General features: G+C 43.6%; 1 protein-coding gene and 1 pseudogene across 1 annotated transcript; both read left to right on the forward strand.

Annotated features, from left to right (window-relative positions):
* Positions 1–9: 9 nt before the first annotated feature.
* Positions 10–1057, forward strand: LOC110305458 (olfactory receptor 2T27-like). Its single transcript, XM_021177448.2, is given in 2 exon segments — positions 10–1002; positions 1004–1057. Coding segments are annotated over 2 exon segments (1035 nt in total). The 5' UTR covers positions 10–21.
* Positions 1058–12187: 11130 nt separating this feature from the next.
* Positions 12188–13145, forward strand: LOC110305442 (olfactory receptor 2T29-like; annotated as a pseudogene).
* Positions 13146–13409: the final 264 nt, after the last annotated feature.

The following is a 13409-nucleotide window of genomic DNA, read 5'->3' on the forward strand; positions in this document are numbered from 1 at the left end:
AAAATTTTATTGAATGAAGATATGGACCCAAAGAATAAAACTACATCCAGTTTCATCCTGCTGGGGCTCTTTCCCAGCTGCAGGTACCCAAACCTCCTTATCTCCATCATCCTCCTCATCTACATCCTGGCCTCGGCTGGAAACTCCCTCTTGATATTTCTCATCTGGCTGGACCCCCGACTCCACACACCCATGTACTTCCTGCTCAGTCAGCTGTCTGTTATTGACCTGGCTTATATCTCCTGCACAGTGCCCAAGGCAGCCATCAACTACTTCACCGGGAGGCGGAACATCTCCTTCTTTGCCTGTGCCACTCAGATGTTTTCCTTCCTCACCCTTGGCCTTGCTGAGTGCATCTTACTGACACTAATGGCCTATGACCGTTATGTGGCTGTCTGTAACCCTCTGAGGTATACCATTCTCATGAGCCCCAAGGTCTGTCTGATGATGGCCGCCTCCACCTGGATCGGAGCAGTTGCCGCAGCCCTCGTTCATACCGTATACCCCATGAATTTTCCTATCTGCGGCTCCAGGGAGATCAACCATTACTTCTGTGAGATGCCCGCTATTCTGAGAATGTCTTGTGTGGACACATCCGTCTACGAGATGGTGAAGTTTGTGTCAACTATTATCTTTCTCCTGACCCCATTCACTTTGATCCTGACTTCCTATACCCTCATATTCCTCACTGTCCTCAGGATGAACTCTCCCAAGGGGCGGAATAAAGCCTTGGCCACCTGCTCCTCCCACCTGACTGTCGTGAGCCTCTATTTTGGTCAGGCCATTTTCATCTACATGACGCCCACTTCTTCCCACACACCCGACCAGGACCAGGTAGGTGCTGTGCTGGGCACCATAGTGACCCCCATGCTCAATCCTCTTATCTACAGTCTGAGAAACAAGGAAGTGATAGGGGCCCTGCAGAAGTGCACCGGCAGATGCTGCAGCCGTGATAGAGTCAGCTCCCTCCAGTGCCGCACTCAGAAGTGTCCTATCCTTCATCTTAAAAAGCGAAGTTAAGTCTAAGTAAATCCAGATTAGAAACAGAGCTTTGTGAGGAAGAAACGTGTAAGGCACAGAAATGATACGCAATGTGCTTTCTGGGCTACGGTAGATGGAACTGTCACACAATCGTGTTGCCTTTAAGAGAAACCATCGATAATAAAGTTCCATGTTTCAGAACAGAGACTGGGTATTACAGGCCCCTTCTCACACAATCACCTCTTAAAATTAAATGTGGCAAATTAATAGTTTGACAGCATTTAAACCACAAATAAAAAATAGAAAAAAAAAATTCCTAAAATTTCAGCAATGTGTCAGGCTTGGAAAATGATAGCTAAATTTTAACGAGACCAGTGACCGTCCTTAAGCACCGCTCCTCCTTTCCACTCAGACCATTCCCAGGCTCGTGTCATGGTTGAGGTGGCTTTATGTCACAAAATGTATGTTAGCAAACCTTCATCTTCGGGAGAAAAGATCACATGGTGACATGGGATTTACTGTGTGGGACTTTCATTCAAATTGTGTTTTTGAAATGAAGGACTCCAAAGTTATGAAGAAGTTAACACTATGAACTAGGAAATTTTCACTTTAGAAGCCCAGGGACTCGCACGGTTTTACAATCAAGTCATATCATAGTGGCTTCGCACCTCTGCACTCGATTGTGGGGATTTACAAGGACCTGTAAAGGCAGCAAAATCGTCATCATTTCAGATGCTTTCTGTTAGAATACACCTCTAATTTCCTTTCATAGAAGCCCTCTTGGATGAAACTCTGTTTTCTTCTGCCTTCTATACATTTTTTCATTTCATTGGAGAAATTAAGCCTTGATATCTTTAAGTTCTTCTCAGAGTTTTTCCCAGCTCTCCTAAGGTATGCATGAAAAAGTAATTTCATATATTTAGCATGTCAATCGTAGTGTTGATATAAATGCATTTCGTGTGCTAGTTCCAGTGACAAAGCAGGGAACAATGATCATCTCCCAAGGCGCCTGTAGTGGTTCGAACACTTAAGAATACAGTCTCAAGGAAAGCTTTGTGTGGGACAATTGCCCTCCTGATCTAATATCTCCTGTTAGCTTTCACAGTCTATTTCTCCTTATCTACTAATCACACTTGATGTCCATGTGTAGCAATCTGTGACTAAAGGCAGGGTGTTACATGTAAGAACTGATAATGGATCCAAATGGCTTCAAGTTCCTTCAAAAAAGATTCAACTTGGGTTTTTTTTCCTTCAATTAATATAGTCTTTGAATGACAGACTCTATCACAGGAGTCCAGGGGATAATTTGCCCAGCCAGCAGCTGTTACAGGCACTGTATGCATTCACTGTAAGCCAATAAAGTTCAACCAGTGTGTGAGCAGTTATAGTAAATTTATTTATGAACACTAAAAGCCAAAAACCAACATCATCATGCCTTTCAACCACATTTGAGCAAACTAGTCTGTGTTAATAAAACTTTCATTTTTTATTAATCATTTTATTTGTTTACATTTCAAGTGTTATCTCCCTCCCCAGTTTCCTCTCCCCAAACCCTTTATCCCATCTCCCTCCCTTTTGCCTCCATGAGGGTGTTCCCCCACCCACTCCTGCCTCACTGCTCTAACATCCCCCTATGCTGGGGCATCAACCTTCCACAGGACCAAGGGTTCCCCTCCCATTGATGTCAGATAGGCCATCATCTGCTACATATGTATCTGGAGCCATGGCTCCTTCCATGTATACTCTTTAGTAGGTAATTTAGTCCCTGGAAGTTCTGGGTTGTCCAGTTAGCTGGTGTTCTTCCTATGGGGTTGCAATCCTCTTCAGCTCCTCCAGTTCTTCCCCTAACTTTTCCATTGGGGCCCCTGGGCTGAGCCTGATGGTTGGTTGTGAATATCTGCATCTGTATTGGTCAGATGCTGGTAGAACCTTTAAAAGAAAATTAATGAGCATCAGGAAAACCTCTCATGCATTTTGCTAAGTGCAAAGGGCAAGCCTCAAAAGGCTGCACATTGTGTGATCCCATCAACAGGATTTCTGGGGCAAAGAGCTTCTGTGTACAGAAGATTAGCAATTTCCAAGAGCTTGTGGGGGTGGTGGGAGGAAAGGGTGTTTGCTAGCATAGGGGGGGCAAAGGGTGTTGGTGATGTAAACACAGGCAAGTGTTGGCCACTCTCCAGAAGGTCTGCATATGTTGTGATCTGCCCCCAAATAATTCCCAAAATAATGCAGGTGTGCAGGGGCTGTCAGAGCTCCCACAGCCAGCCATGAATACGCAGAGCTGACTCAAACATCTCTCTCACACACTGGGTTCATGGGAGGGAGGTTTTCCCTTTCCTTCTCAGTATCAGCCACATCTTATGATGATTTCAACAATTTGGAGTGATTTTGTCTGCTTTCTCAACAAAGTACGATTGCAGAACGGTTCTGACTAGGAGAGCTATGTCTGGATTCTCTGGTCTCATTTATAGAAAGGCGAAATGGAAGTTTAATTTAAAATTAAATTAAAAGACAAAGAAAGAAAAGCAAGGCTTTGAAAGTTCAGTCAGGAGATAAACCTGTGGCAACAGTAACCAAAAGGGAGAAAGAGAGGGTAGAGGAATGAGAGAAAAATGGCCACTACCATACACACAAACAAAATTATCTGTACTGAAATTGGCAGTCAGCTAATTTTAATAGATAATACAATTTAAAGAGGTGAAAATACGAGACATGGGCACGGTGGCACCTAACTGTAATCCCAAAACTTAGGAGGTAGAGGCAGGAAGAACATGAATCCCAGGTCATCCTCAGCTACATAGCAAGTTTACAGCTTCCCATGTCTACATAGAACACTGTCTCAATAATATAGTAAGACCACAGTCAAGTCATACAGTCCACAGCATTTAAAACTGTGTTTTATTTAGAAGACTGTTGTTGGAAGAATACTTTATTATATTCCACTATTGCAACGGAAGGGTGCTTATCAGAGCATGGGGACCCATCTGAGGAAGAACCTAAGTCAGTCAAGAGGCAGAAGCCATGGGCAGAGAATGCAAGCAGTAAACATTTGTGGTTTCTGCGGGATGGGGTGGATTTAGGACTGGATAATTCCAGCAACTACTAGGACACGGTGGCTGTCCTTAATTTCCACTGTGTGAACATAGGATGAACAGGGCAGCTGGACTGAACCTAGGGTGTGCAGAGCATCCAGACAGTCATTGACATGAGATACCCCATTAAGGATGGTGAATGGGAGGATGATTTCTGGACAGGTAGATTGCCAATGACACATGAGTTTACAGGAAAAGCTGTTCGTCCACCTTCACCTGTTAGCCCACACTGAGTGTCAACAGAACCCAGATGCCAACATACAGCAATATGGACAAGAGAGTTATGAGCTATGAGTACTAAATTCCAGCAGTCTACAGAGTACACTTCCCCAGATGGTTTGGTAAGGTGTGGGACACTCCAGAAATAATCCTCCCGATTTCTAGGCTCTTTATGTTGAACTCTGGAGTCACACATTCTAGCTCTTCCTCCCTTCCCACACACTTGATTTATAGATAAGTGCCCTCCTCCTCTGTCTGTCTCTTGCCCACCTGTGCTGCTCTGCAAAGGTCTCACTTCATTTGGTACTATCTGTGAAAATTGAGACAAGCTAGGTGACTTCTACCGTGACAATTCTCTTTAAACTTTTGTCAGGTTTCCAGAAGTCTTACAGTGTTGAATCCAATAATATAACTCCACACTATAATCCATTTAGCTCAGTCCCCTCTTTACCTTTGACCTCTGCAAAGAAGCTATGAGAAATGTCCTTAATTCTTTGAACTCTATTAGCAAAGAATATATGCAAAGAAAGCCCTGGTGTCTTTAGAGGGCCCCTGTCTTAATTCTGTATCTAAGCACATATTTCTTCCTTATTTGCAAGATCTAAAGGAATGTGGGCCACTCAGACCTCGAACTAGTGAGAACTATTCGAAGACTCACTACTAATATCCAGAGATGCAACAAGAAAAATGCACAGTAAGAATGAATCTAAGGTTAAACTCTGGACCACAGATGACACACCAGGACACATTTTTTAGAGAAGAAAGTTCCTACATGAAAGTGTAAAAACCGTTCTCCCAACACTGGAAAAAATATTAACAGAGAATCAAAGAAAAAAACTTTTCTTCCAAAAGTTAACAATTCCACAGTAACCAATTCAAGCATTTTTTAAATAGGTGAAATAGTAAAGAACTCCAAAGAATGCCAAGATCCTAGACCCAGAAGACACTAAACACTCCATGAAAGAACACTTAGAAATAAACAACGGGTAAATAAATAAATAATCAAAGAAACAGAATATAAAATCAGCTGGTGAAATAACAAAGGTAAAATAGCAAAGAACTCTAAAGAATGCTAAGATCCTAGGCCTAGAAGACATTAAATACTCCATGAAAGAACACCTAGAAATAAATAATGAGTGAGTGAATGAATGAATGAATCGCCAAAGAAGCAGAATATAAAATCAACATGGACTCCTTGAGAAAGCGAATAGGAAGACAATAATGTTCATAGAAACTTTCCTGAGGCATGAGCTCAGCCAGCAAAGTTGAGAGCAATGAGAGAGCCTCAGTACCGGAAGCTATATGTCACTGAAGAAAGAAATAGTAGGAAGGATGAAAAGACCACCTGCGGTGTTGGACTGGGAGGATAGACATTGTGAAAATGGGTCACTCTTCAAAAAGCATCTCTTAAGTTCAATGCAATCCCCATCAAAATCCAAAGATTTTTGATTTGCAGGAAAAATGCTGAAATTAATATGGAAACAGAAAAGGTCTCAAATAGCCAACAAAATCCTAAACAGAAAGAGCAATGCTGTAAGTATTACAACATTCTATATAAAGTTCCATCATCACAGAGCCATGTTAACAAGAACAGCATAGCAGTAACACAAATGCAGAAGCTTAAACCAATGAAATAAAATAAACTTATCCAACTACAACCATCAGGTCCTTTACAAAGTTGCCAGAAACAGACATCAGAACAAACACAACCTTCAACAAAAGGTTATTCACACCCAGAGAAATGAAACTAGAGCCTTCTCTCTCACCGTGTGTAAAACTCAGATCTAAGGGTAAGACCTTAGTGTGAGACTTGGAACTACAAGAAAACAGGGGACACCACTGGATATGATATTATCAATGACCTTCTCCAATGGACAAGGAAGCGATAGCAAGAAGTGAAGAATTAGATTGCAGCAAAATAAAGAGCTGCTGAAGAGACAGAGAAACAGCAGAGTGCAAAGACAGCCCAGCCTGTAAGATGGAAGAAAATACCTACCAGGCATTTCTCTGATGGGCAGTTCATACCCAGAATATATAAAGAACTCATAATTAAGTGTAAAAGAACAAATAATAATAAAATACAAACAATAATCTTCAATGGAGCATGGTAGATACTTTGTTAAGTGAAAAAGGCATTATTTTAGCTCATCGTTCAAGGGTACAGGCTCTCATGGTGGAGAAGGGAAGGCAGCAGGCATCTGAAGCAAGTGCTCACATCTCGTGCACAATCAGGAAGCAGAGAGAGGTGAATCCATTAGACATTCTTCAGCAGAGAAAGGACAAATGGCCGGTACATACATGAAAATTGGTGCTCACCATCTTTGACCATCAGAGGGTGAGGACTCCAGATGCAGCCTGCACCTGCTCTGGAGTGGAGACAGGACTGGTGCTGTATGTATATAAATGCACAGTTTTAGGCAGATATACCAGCAAAAAATGAGAAGACAGTGCTACTTCCTTGAGGAATTTATGCAAAGAACATTAAAGAAGATGAGCGTATAAGAAGCCATGATAGTACCAAGGTGGTGATAATCGTGAATGCTGCTACCCTCCCCAAAGACCCCAAGCTCACAGGTGGGAGAGTCTGTGAGTGATCCTCACAATCCCTGACTCATCACAGTAGAAATGGTGGGTTTCATTGGGTTGCCAATTGGCAGATTGTAGTATAGGATGTAGGAATTATAGAAGTTACAGTGTTTCCCAACCCAGGACTCTATGGTCATTGGTAAATGTTAAGAGCCAGGTCAATCCAAGGCTTTTCAGAGACATTAATGAAAGGACAGGGGAGACCTAGTTCTGTATCCTTGCCCAGGGGCAGAATTGGCAAGGTCCAGTGTGGGGCTGCTGCCAGGCCCTTGAAGGAATTAAGGATTCAGTTCCTAGAAACTTGGTTTTTCCTCCTGAAGAAACTGTACTTAACCATTCCAGGCCACTGAGTGCTCAGTCTGTGACACACTTTAGATATCCTGTATTTCCTTTGTGTAATGTTGCTTAAATAGCTTCCTGCTGACTTCATCTCATTGTATGACAGTTTCACACTGAGTCTGTCCGTTTTTCCCTCAAAAACTATATGTGAGATGCTACACTTCTTAGTAAACTTGCTTGGCTTAAGATGTAGCTTATGTAAGATCTCTTCACCTCAGCTTACATAGCCTCTTTATTTTCTCATCTCCTGATTCTCTCCCTTAGGATGCTGCCACTGAAGAATGAATGACCTGCTGGTTCAAGTTAGGTAAGCAAACCCTAGCATTTGAGAACAGGATATCTTAGGGAGTTACACACAACTACATAATAGTCATGGGGGTCAACAAGATGATTTGAGCATCCTCAGGAGTAAAAGTTAAAAATAAATAAATAAATAACTGGACCCTAAAGGCAAAACGTGTCCTTCTTCCAGAGAGAAAAGTTGACTGCCAGCATTAGAACACTGTTGCTGAAAAAGGAAAAATGGCTGAGGAAAAGGTACACACAGCGATGATACATAAAGTCCAACATAGCAAGAGGTTGAAGAGGAGGCTCTCAGAAAACGCAACAAGGCTCAACAGGAGGATAACATTGATACAGATACTGGCATAGTTCATGTTGGGCAAGAGACTTAGTGGGGCCCTCCATGGCTATGATTGACCTAAGTTCAATGTGACACCCTAAGGTCATGTCACCTGTCTTTATCAATTAAGTGTTGCTTCATTTATGTGATGTAGCAAACAGACCCTCGAATCTCAGTGACCTATAGGGGAAAAAAACCTTCCATTCCCAGATCTATGACCAATGGCAATATGTTGCTTTAGGGTACAACTCAAATATGAGTCCTCGAATCTCTCAATCTAGACAGTGGCTACCTGGATGAACTCTTCAAGTTCCTCCTGTGGAGAATGACAGAGTAACAAAAGAGAGGCAGGCTTGGTGGTACACGGCCACAATACCAGAGGTTAGGAGGTTTTCAATCTCTCTTTCCATCTCCTATCTCATGGTTAGCAGTGTTCATGTTCACATCACATTGGTGATAGGTTTCTGGGTGTAACTTGTTTGAGACAATTGAGTACGGATCAAATGGATAGGGTCTTTCTGCACTCAGGCCTACCAGCTGAGCCTGTCAACAGTCCACTGGGGTGGGGCTCCACCCTTTTCTGAGGAGCCATGGACAGTTGATGGCTGCTGGGGGAAGAAGGGGGTCAGATTCCTCAATGGTGAAGCCACTCCTATACTGCTCAAGTAAATAATACTGTAATCATATTTATGCAGGAGACCTCAAATAAATGTTGTAGACCACAAACAAATGAAAACAAAAACATGTAAAAATAGCAGGAAGGCTAGTTGGGAGAAAGGAGGGGTTTGGTGGAAGGGAGAGATGACAAGAGAGGCTGATAGGGGAGAATACAAAGACTATGAAAGAAAAACTTTCAAAGAGACATAAAATCTAATGTGGGAGGTCCAAAAGTAACCACGAAGTCAGTTCTATAGTTGAGTGTGCCTATATTAAGCTGGGAGAATATCCTTCCAGTGGAAGCTTCCAAGGTGTATCTCTGACCTGTGTCACCTCAGATGCCACAGTAAGATGTAAACATCACACTCTAGAGTCCCTAGCACTTGATCAGACAGTTATATTGGAATCCCAAAGAAAGGCAAGCATCTATTAAGGAATACAACTAATTGATGTCTGGGATGGGGGGATTCCCAGAGGGGAAAGGTGACAGGGGAGGGCATCCCAGAAGTGGTTATGTAATGGAGAGATTGGTTTCATCAGACAGCTCCTGTCTGAGATGCGGTCTTCCATTAATTCCTCATTTCTGGGGTGTCAGAGTCTCTGTTGTGGTGGGGTGTGCATCGAACAAGCTCTCTTCTCTTCTGTGTGTCTCAGATCAATCTATCATCCGAATGGATTTTCCATAGGAGCCAGACTCCACTCAGGGAGCCCACATTATCTGAGGTCATTACTCACTGGGTGTGAACGGCTTCATAATCCGATCCTTGATGAGGTAAAGTGGGGCTCAGTCCCGGGTAATTCCTCTCAAGATGTAGTCATTTGTGCCCTGCACTAATCAATGAGAGTTTCCTCCCCAAAGCCTGAGATCTAGAGATTCGAGTAGGGACAGTGGCTTTTCCGGGAGTGGGAAATGGGGATGTGGAGGGGAGAGAAAGGCCACCCAGCAATGTGCTTCCCCTCAGGCCCCAGTTCCTGTTCCTCAACAATGTCCCAAATGCTCCGTTCCTGACTTGGTTCTCTGTCAAGGTCAAGGCTGTGGAAGCAGCAGTGTTGGGGTGACTAGTTTAAATGTACTGGGGGCTGAGAGCATGATCCAACCGCCTGGATCAAGTCCAAGGACTGTACCTGTACTGATCTTGGGCAACCATGGTGTCTTATGTTTGAGCTACAACCAAGCAACCTCAGAATGTTATTAGAGTGACTGCTGAAGGACTTACCAGAGAATTCCCTCCTGCTAGGTGTGGCACACTGCTTCAACCAAGAACTTCTTTCTATGGGTTGACATTTCTTCCCTTCCAGAAATGTAGTTGAATGTCATAACTCTCTCTATTACCTACCTTTTTATAACCATGATTTTTATCTAACTGTTGTTCGAGTCTAACCTGGCTCAAGAAGAAAACTAGACAGAGCTCAGTGTACAGCATCCAAGCCAGCCTGTTATGCCAACTGCCAAGGAGAAGATCGCACTCCTGGCTGTGTGTCAGCTTTGGCTTAGGACCTGAACACACCAGGGTTGAGACCACATGAGAAGACAGAATACCAGTCACAGCCACCGTTAACCAGTAGTATCACAAAGGCCATTCACACAGGTGAGTGCTTAAAATAACATCTGTGGGATTCCCAGCCTGGTCTCCACCAGGTTCATGCCTCTCCTCATGTATACTTTCTTTCCTCCTATCCTTGCCTTTCTTGGTATTAGATGGTTTTATGTAACAGTCACCATGTGATGTAAGGTACAGACCTGATAAAGCACGGCTTCTCCCAGGCAGACACATCCACAACCAGAAACACGAGTTACCTGGATAGATTAAGCCAAACAAAGTCCTGTTTAATGAAGAAGCCAATCCTCAGTCACTTGACTGTCAGGTCACCTCAAAGCCTATAGTCACAGGGTCACAAAGCCCAAAATCCCTCTTTAAGATCAAACCTAATTTTTCCTGGCCTTAAAAATACCCTTTGTAGAGTGAACGCTGGTCTTTGGGGGACAACGATATGTGCTTTAGTTGTAAGAAATGTATCTCTCTGGTAAGGGGGACAGGGCTGTGTATGTAAGAGCACTTCAAGGGTATGTGCTCCAAATATTCCAAATCCCCTTTCCCTCATCAGCATTTAATGTGCTTTGGAGACAAGAGAGGTCTCCAGAATTGCCTCATCTGCTCTCTGGAGAGGGAAGATTGTCCCATCCGGGCCCTATGGGGAGGGAAACAGAGCCAGAGTGAGGGTCTACTAGAATAGCATTGCCTCAGGGCTGGGAACACTCTACAACTGATGCTGTCAGGGAGGTAGCTTGCGACACTGAAGTACCAAGAACCTCAAAGACCAGCCTCCTGGATGGCTCATCTCATTTTCTCCAGTTTTAGAGAGAAGTCCAAAGTTGAGTGTTGAATTTCATTTCAGGTTAGTTCTAGGACATCCCATAATTACAATCAGCATGATGGAGAGCAAGCTCACATTCGTCTGATGCTGTACCCAGGTGGGTACCCACATCATGGGCGACTACCCAGAGCCATCAGCTGCACGTGTTAATTATCCATTAAAACATGCCTCCACCACGCACGTTTAAACTAACAAGGGAAGTGATTCAGCCAGGAGCAAATTAGTAATATTGCTAGCAGCAGCAGCTGAGGCAAATGGTGAATTCAGGTTTTCTGTATGTGATGCTAATCATTGAACCCAGAGCCTGGAGCACCCAAGGCAAGCACTGTGATACACTCCAGCTCCCGGACATCATCATTAACAGTCTAATTACATTGTAAAGCTCAAGCTCTTGCAGAGCGAAACAATCCACACCTGCTACTCTAATTGTCCCATCGTGTTTTTCTCCTCTGCATGAGGTGAGTGACCCCTGAGATCACAACCATCCTCTCAGTTAGAACACATTTGCAGAGATGTACACGGACTAGAGGAAATCCCTCGTGCCCTTCAGAACCCTATATGGTCCTTGAGGACAGTGACTTGGAAGAGGTATCCCTAGCTCCAAATCATGGCTCTTCTGGCATCATCTGCTGTGTGGTTCATGGTGCTAGTCCATCCTTTTCTGCATCCCATGATCTCTTGCTTCTGGGTGGAGGCTCCCAATACAAGGCTACATACATGGCAAACTGTTCAAATCTCAAGAACATTGAAAAGTATTTACAAATCATCAAATATAATATGATTGTGTTATTATATAGCAAATACACAAAAAGAATCCAACTAATTGTTAATGCTGTGTGTGTGTGTGTGTGTGGTGTGTGTGTATGTGTGTTTTTGCAGATGCCTCAGGAGGCTAGAAGAAGGCATTATATCCCCTGGATAGGGAGTTCTGGGCAGTTGTGAGCTAATTGCTACATATTGGTGAACTCAGGTCCTCTGGAAGAGCAGCAAGGCCTCTGAACCATCTCTTTGGTGCTGAAGCCGATTTTTTTTTTTTTTGGCACCTCTCTGGTCTGTTCATGCTAGCACCTGCTTACATCAATTAATTACATCATTTTAATGTCACATACAAAATATTTAAATATTTAAATAACCCCATACTCAGTCTCAAGACCAGAACTTTCATACCTAAATGTATTTTCACAAGATTGAGTTTTATTCTAAAAAATAGGTCTGGTCCCAGCTGTTAACTTTGTTTTTCTTGGATTTGATAATGATAATCAAAGGAGATGATTCTGATCGCATTTCTAATGTTTTCTCTGCACCGCCTAGCTCAATGCTGGGAGTCCAGAACATTAGCAGAGGAAATGGGACCTTAGCAGACTTCATTCTCCTGGGACTTTTCCCAGAGCTGCGCCATCTGGGCATCCTTGTCATTTCTATTCTCCTGATCTATCTCATCGCATTCACAGGGAATGCCATCCTGGTCCTCTTGATCTGGGCAGACTCTCGCCACCACACCCCAGTGTACATACTACTCAGTCAGCTCTCTTCTCTCTTATCGACTTGGCCTTAATTTCCACCACTGCCCCGAAGATGGTCATCAACTTTTTCTCCAGAAAGAAAAGCATCTCCAAGGTTGCCTGCAGGACCCAGATTTTCTGCTTCTTTGCCCTTGGTGGTCGTGAGTGTCTCCTTCTGGCCCTCATGGCTTACAACCGCTATGTGGCTGTCTGTAATCCCTTGAGATATTCAATTATCATGAACAATAGAGTCTGTCTGTGGATGGCCCTCGTGTCCTGGGGTGGAGGTGCCCTAAATTCTCTCATCAACACCTTCTACATCATGCACTTCCCATTCTGTGGCTCCAGGGAAATCCACTACTTCTTCTGTGAGATGCCCGCTGTTCTGAGGCTCTCTTGTGAGGACTTCTTTGTATGAGATGGTGGTGTCTGTCAATTGCACCGTGTTTGTTCTTCTCCCCTTGGGACTCATCACGTACTCCTATCTGCTCATCTTCCTCGATGTTCTCCGAATGAATTCTCCAGAGGGCAAGAAGAAAGCCCTGGCCACGTGTTCCTCTTACCTGGCCATTGTGAGTCTCTTCTATGGGCCTGCCATGATCATCTACATGACCCCCCAACACTTTCCACACTCCAGAACAGAATGAAATACTCGCTATGATTAACACCATCTTTACCCCTATGCTCAACCCTCTCATCTACAGCCTGAGGAACAAGGAGGTGCATGCTGCCCTGAGAAAAGTAATGAGTCAACGATTCATTTTAAAGTAGAAGACAGGTATGGTGGTGCACCCTTTAAGCCCAGCACTTTGGAGGCAGAAGCAGGCAGGTCTTTTGTCTTCATAATGAGCAACCAACCAGACCAACATATATAATTCCAAACTGCATTCACACTTATCCTTATACCCACAAATATGTGTAGCTCTCATCCCTCATCAAAGAAGCTCCTTCTCTGTGACAAAACAGGTCAAACTGCAGAGAACCCAGCCCACCATCATCTATAACACAGATTCCCACTAAAGCTCAAGGAATGTT

The sequence above is a fragment of the Mus caroli genome, unplaced genomic scaffold (genome assembly GCF_978045245.1).
Source record: "Mus caroli unplaced genomic scaffold, Mus_caroli_1 scaffold_13, whole genome shotgun sequence".
Lineage (NCBI taxonomy): Eukaryota > Metazoa > Chordata > Mammalia > Rodentia > Muridae > Mus > Mus caroli.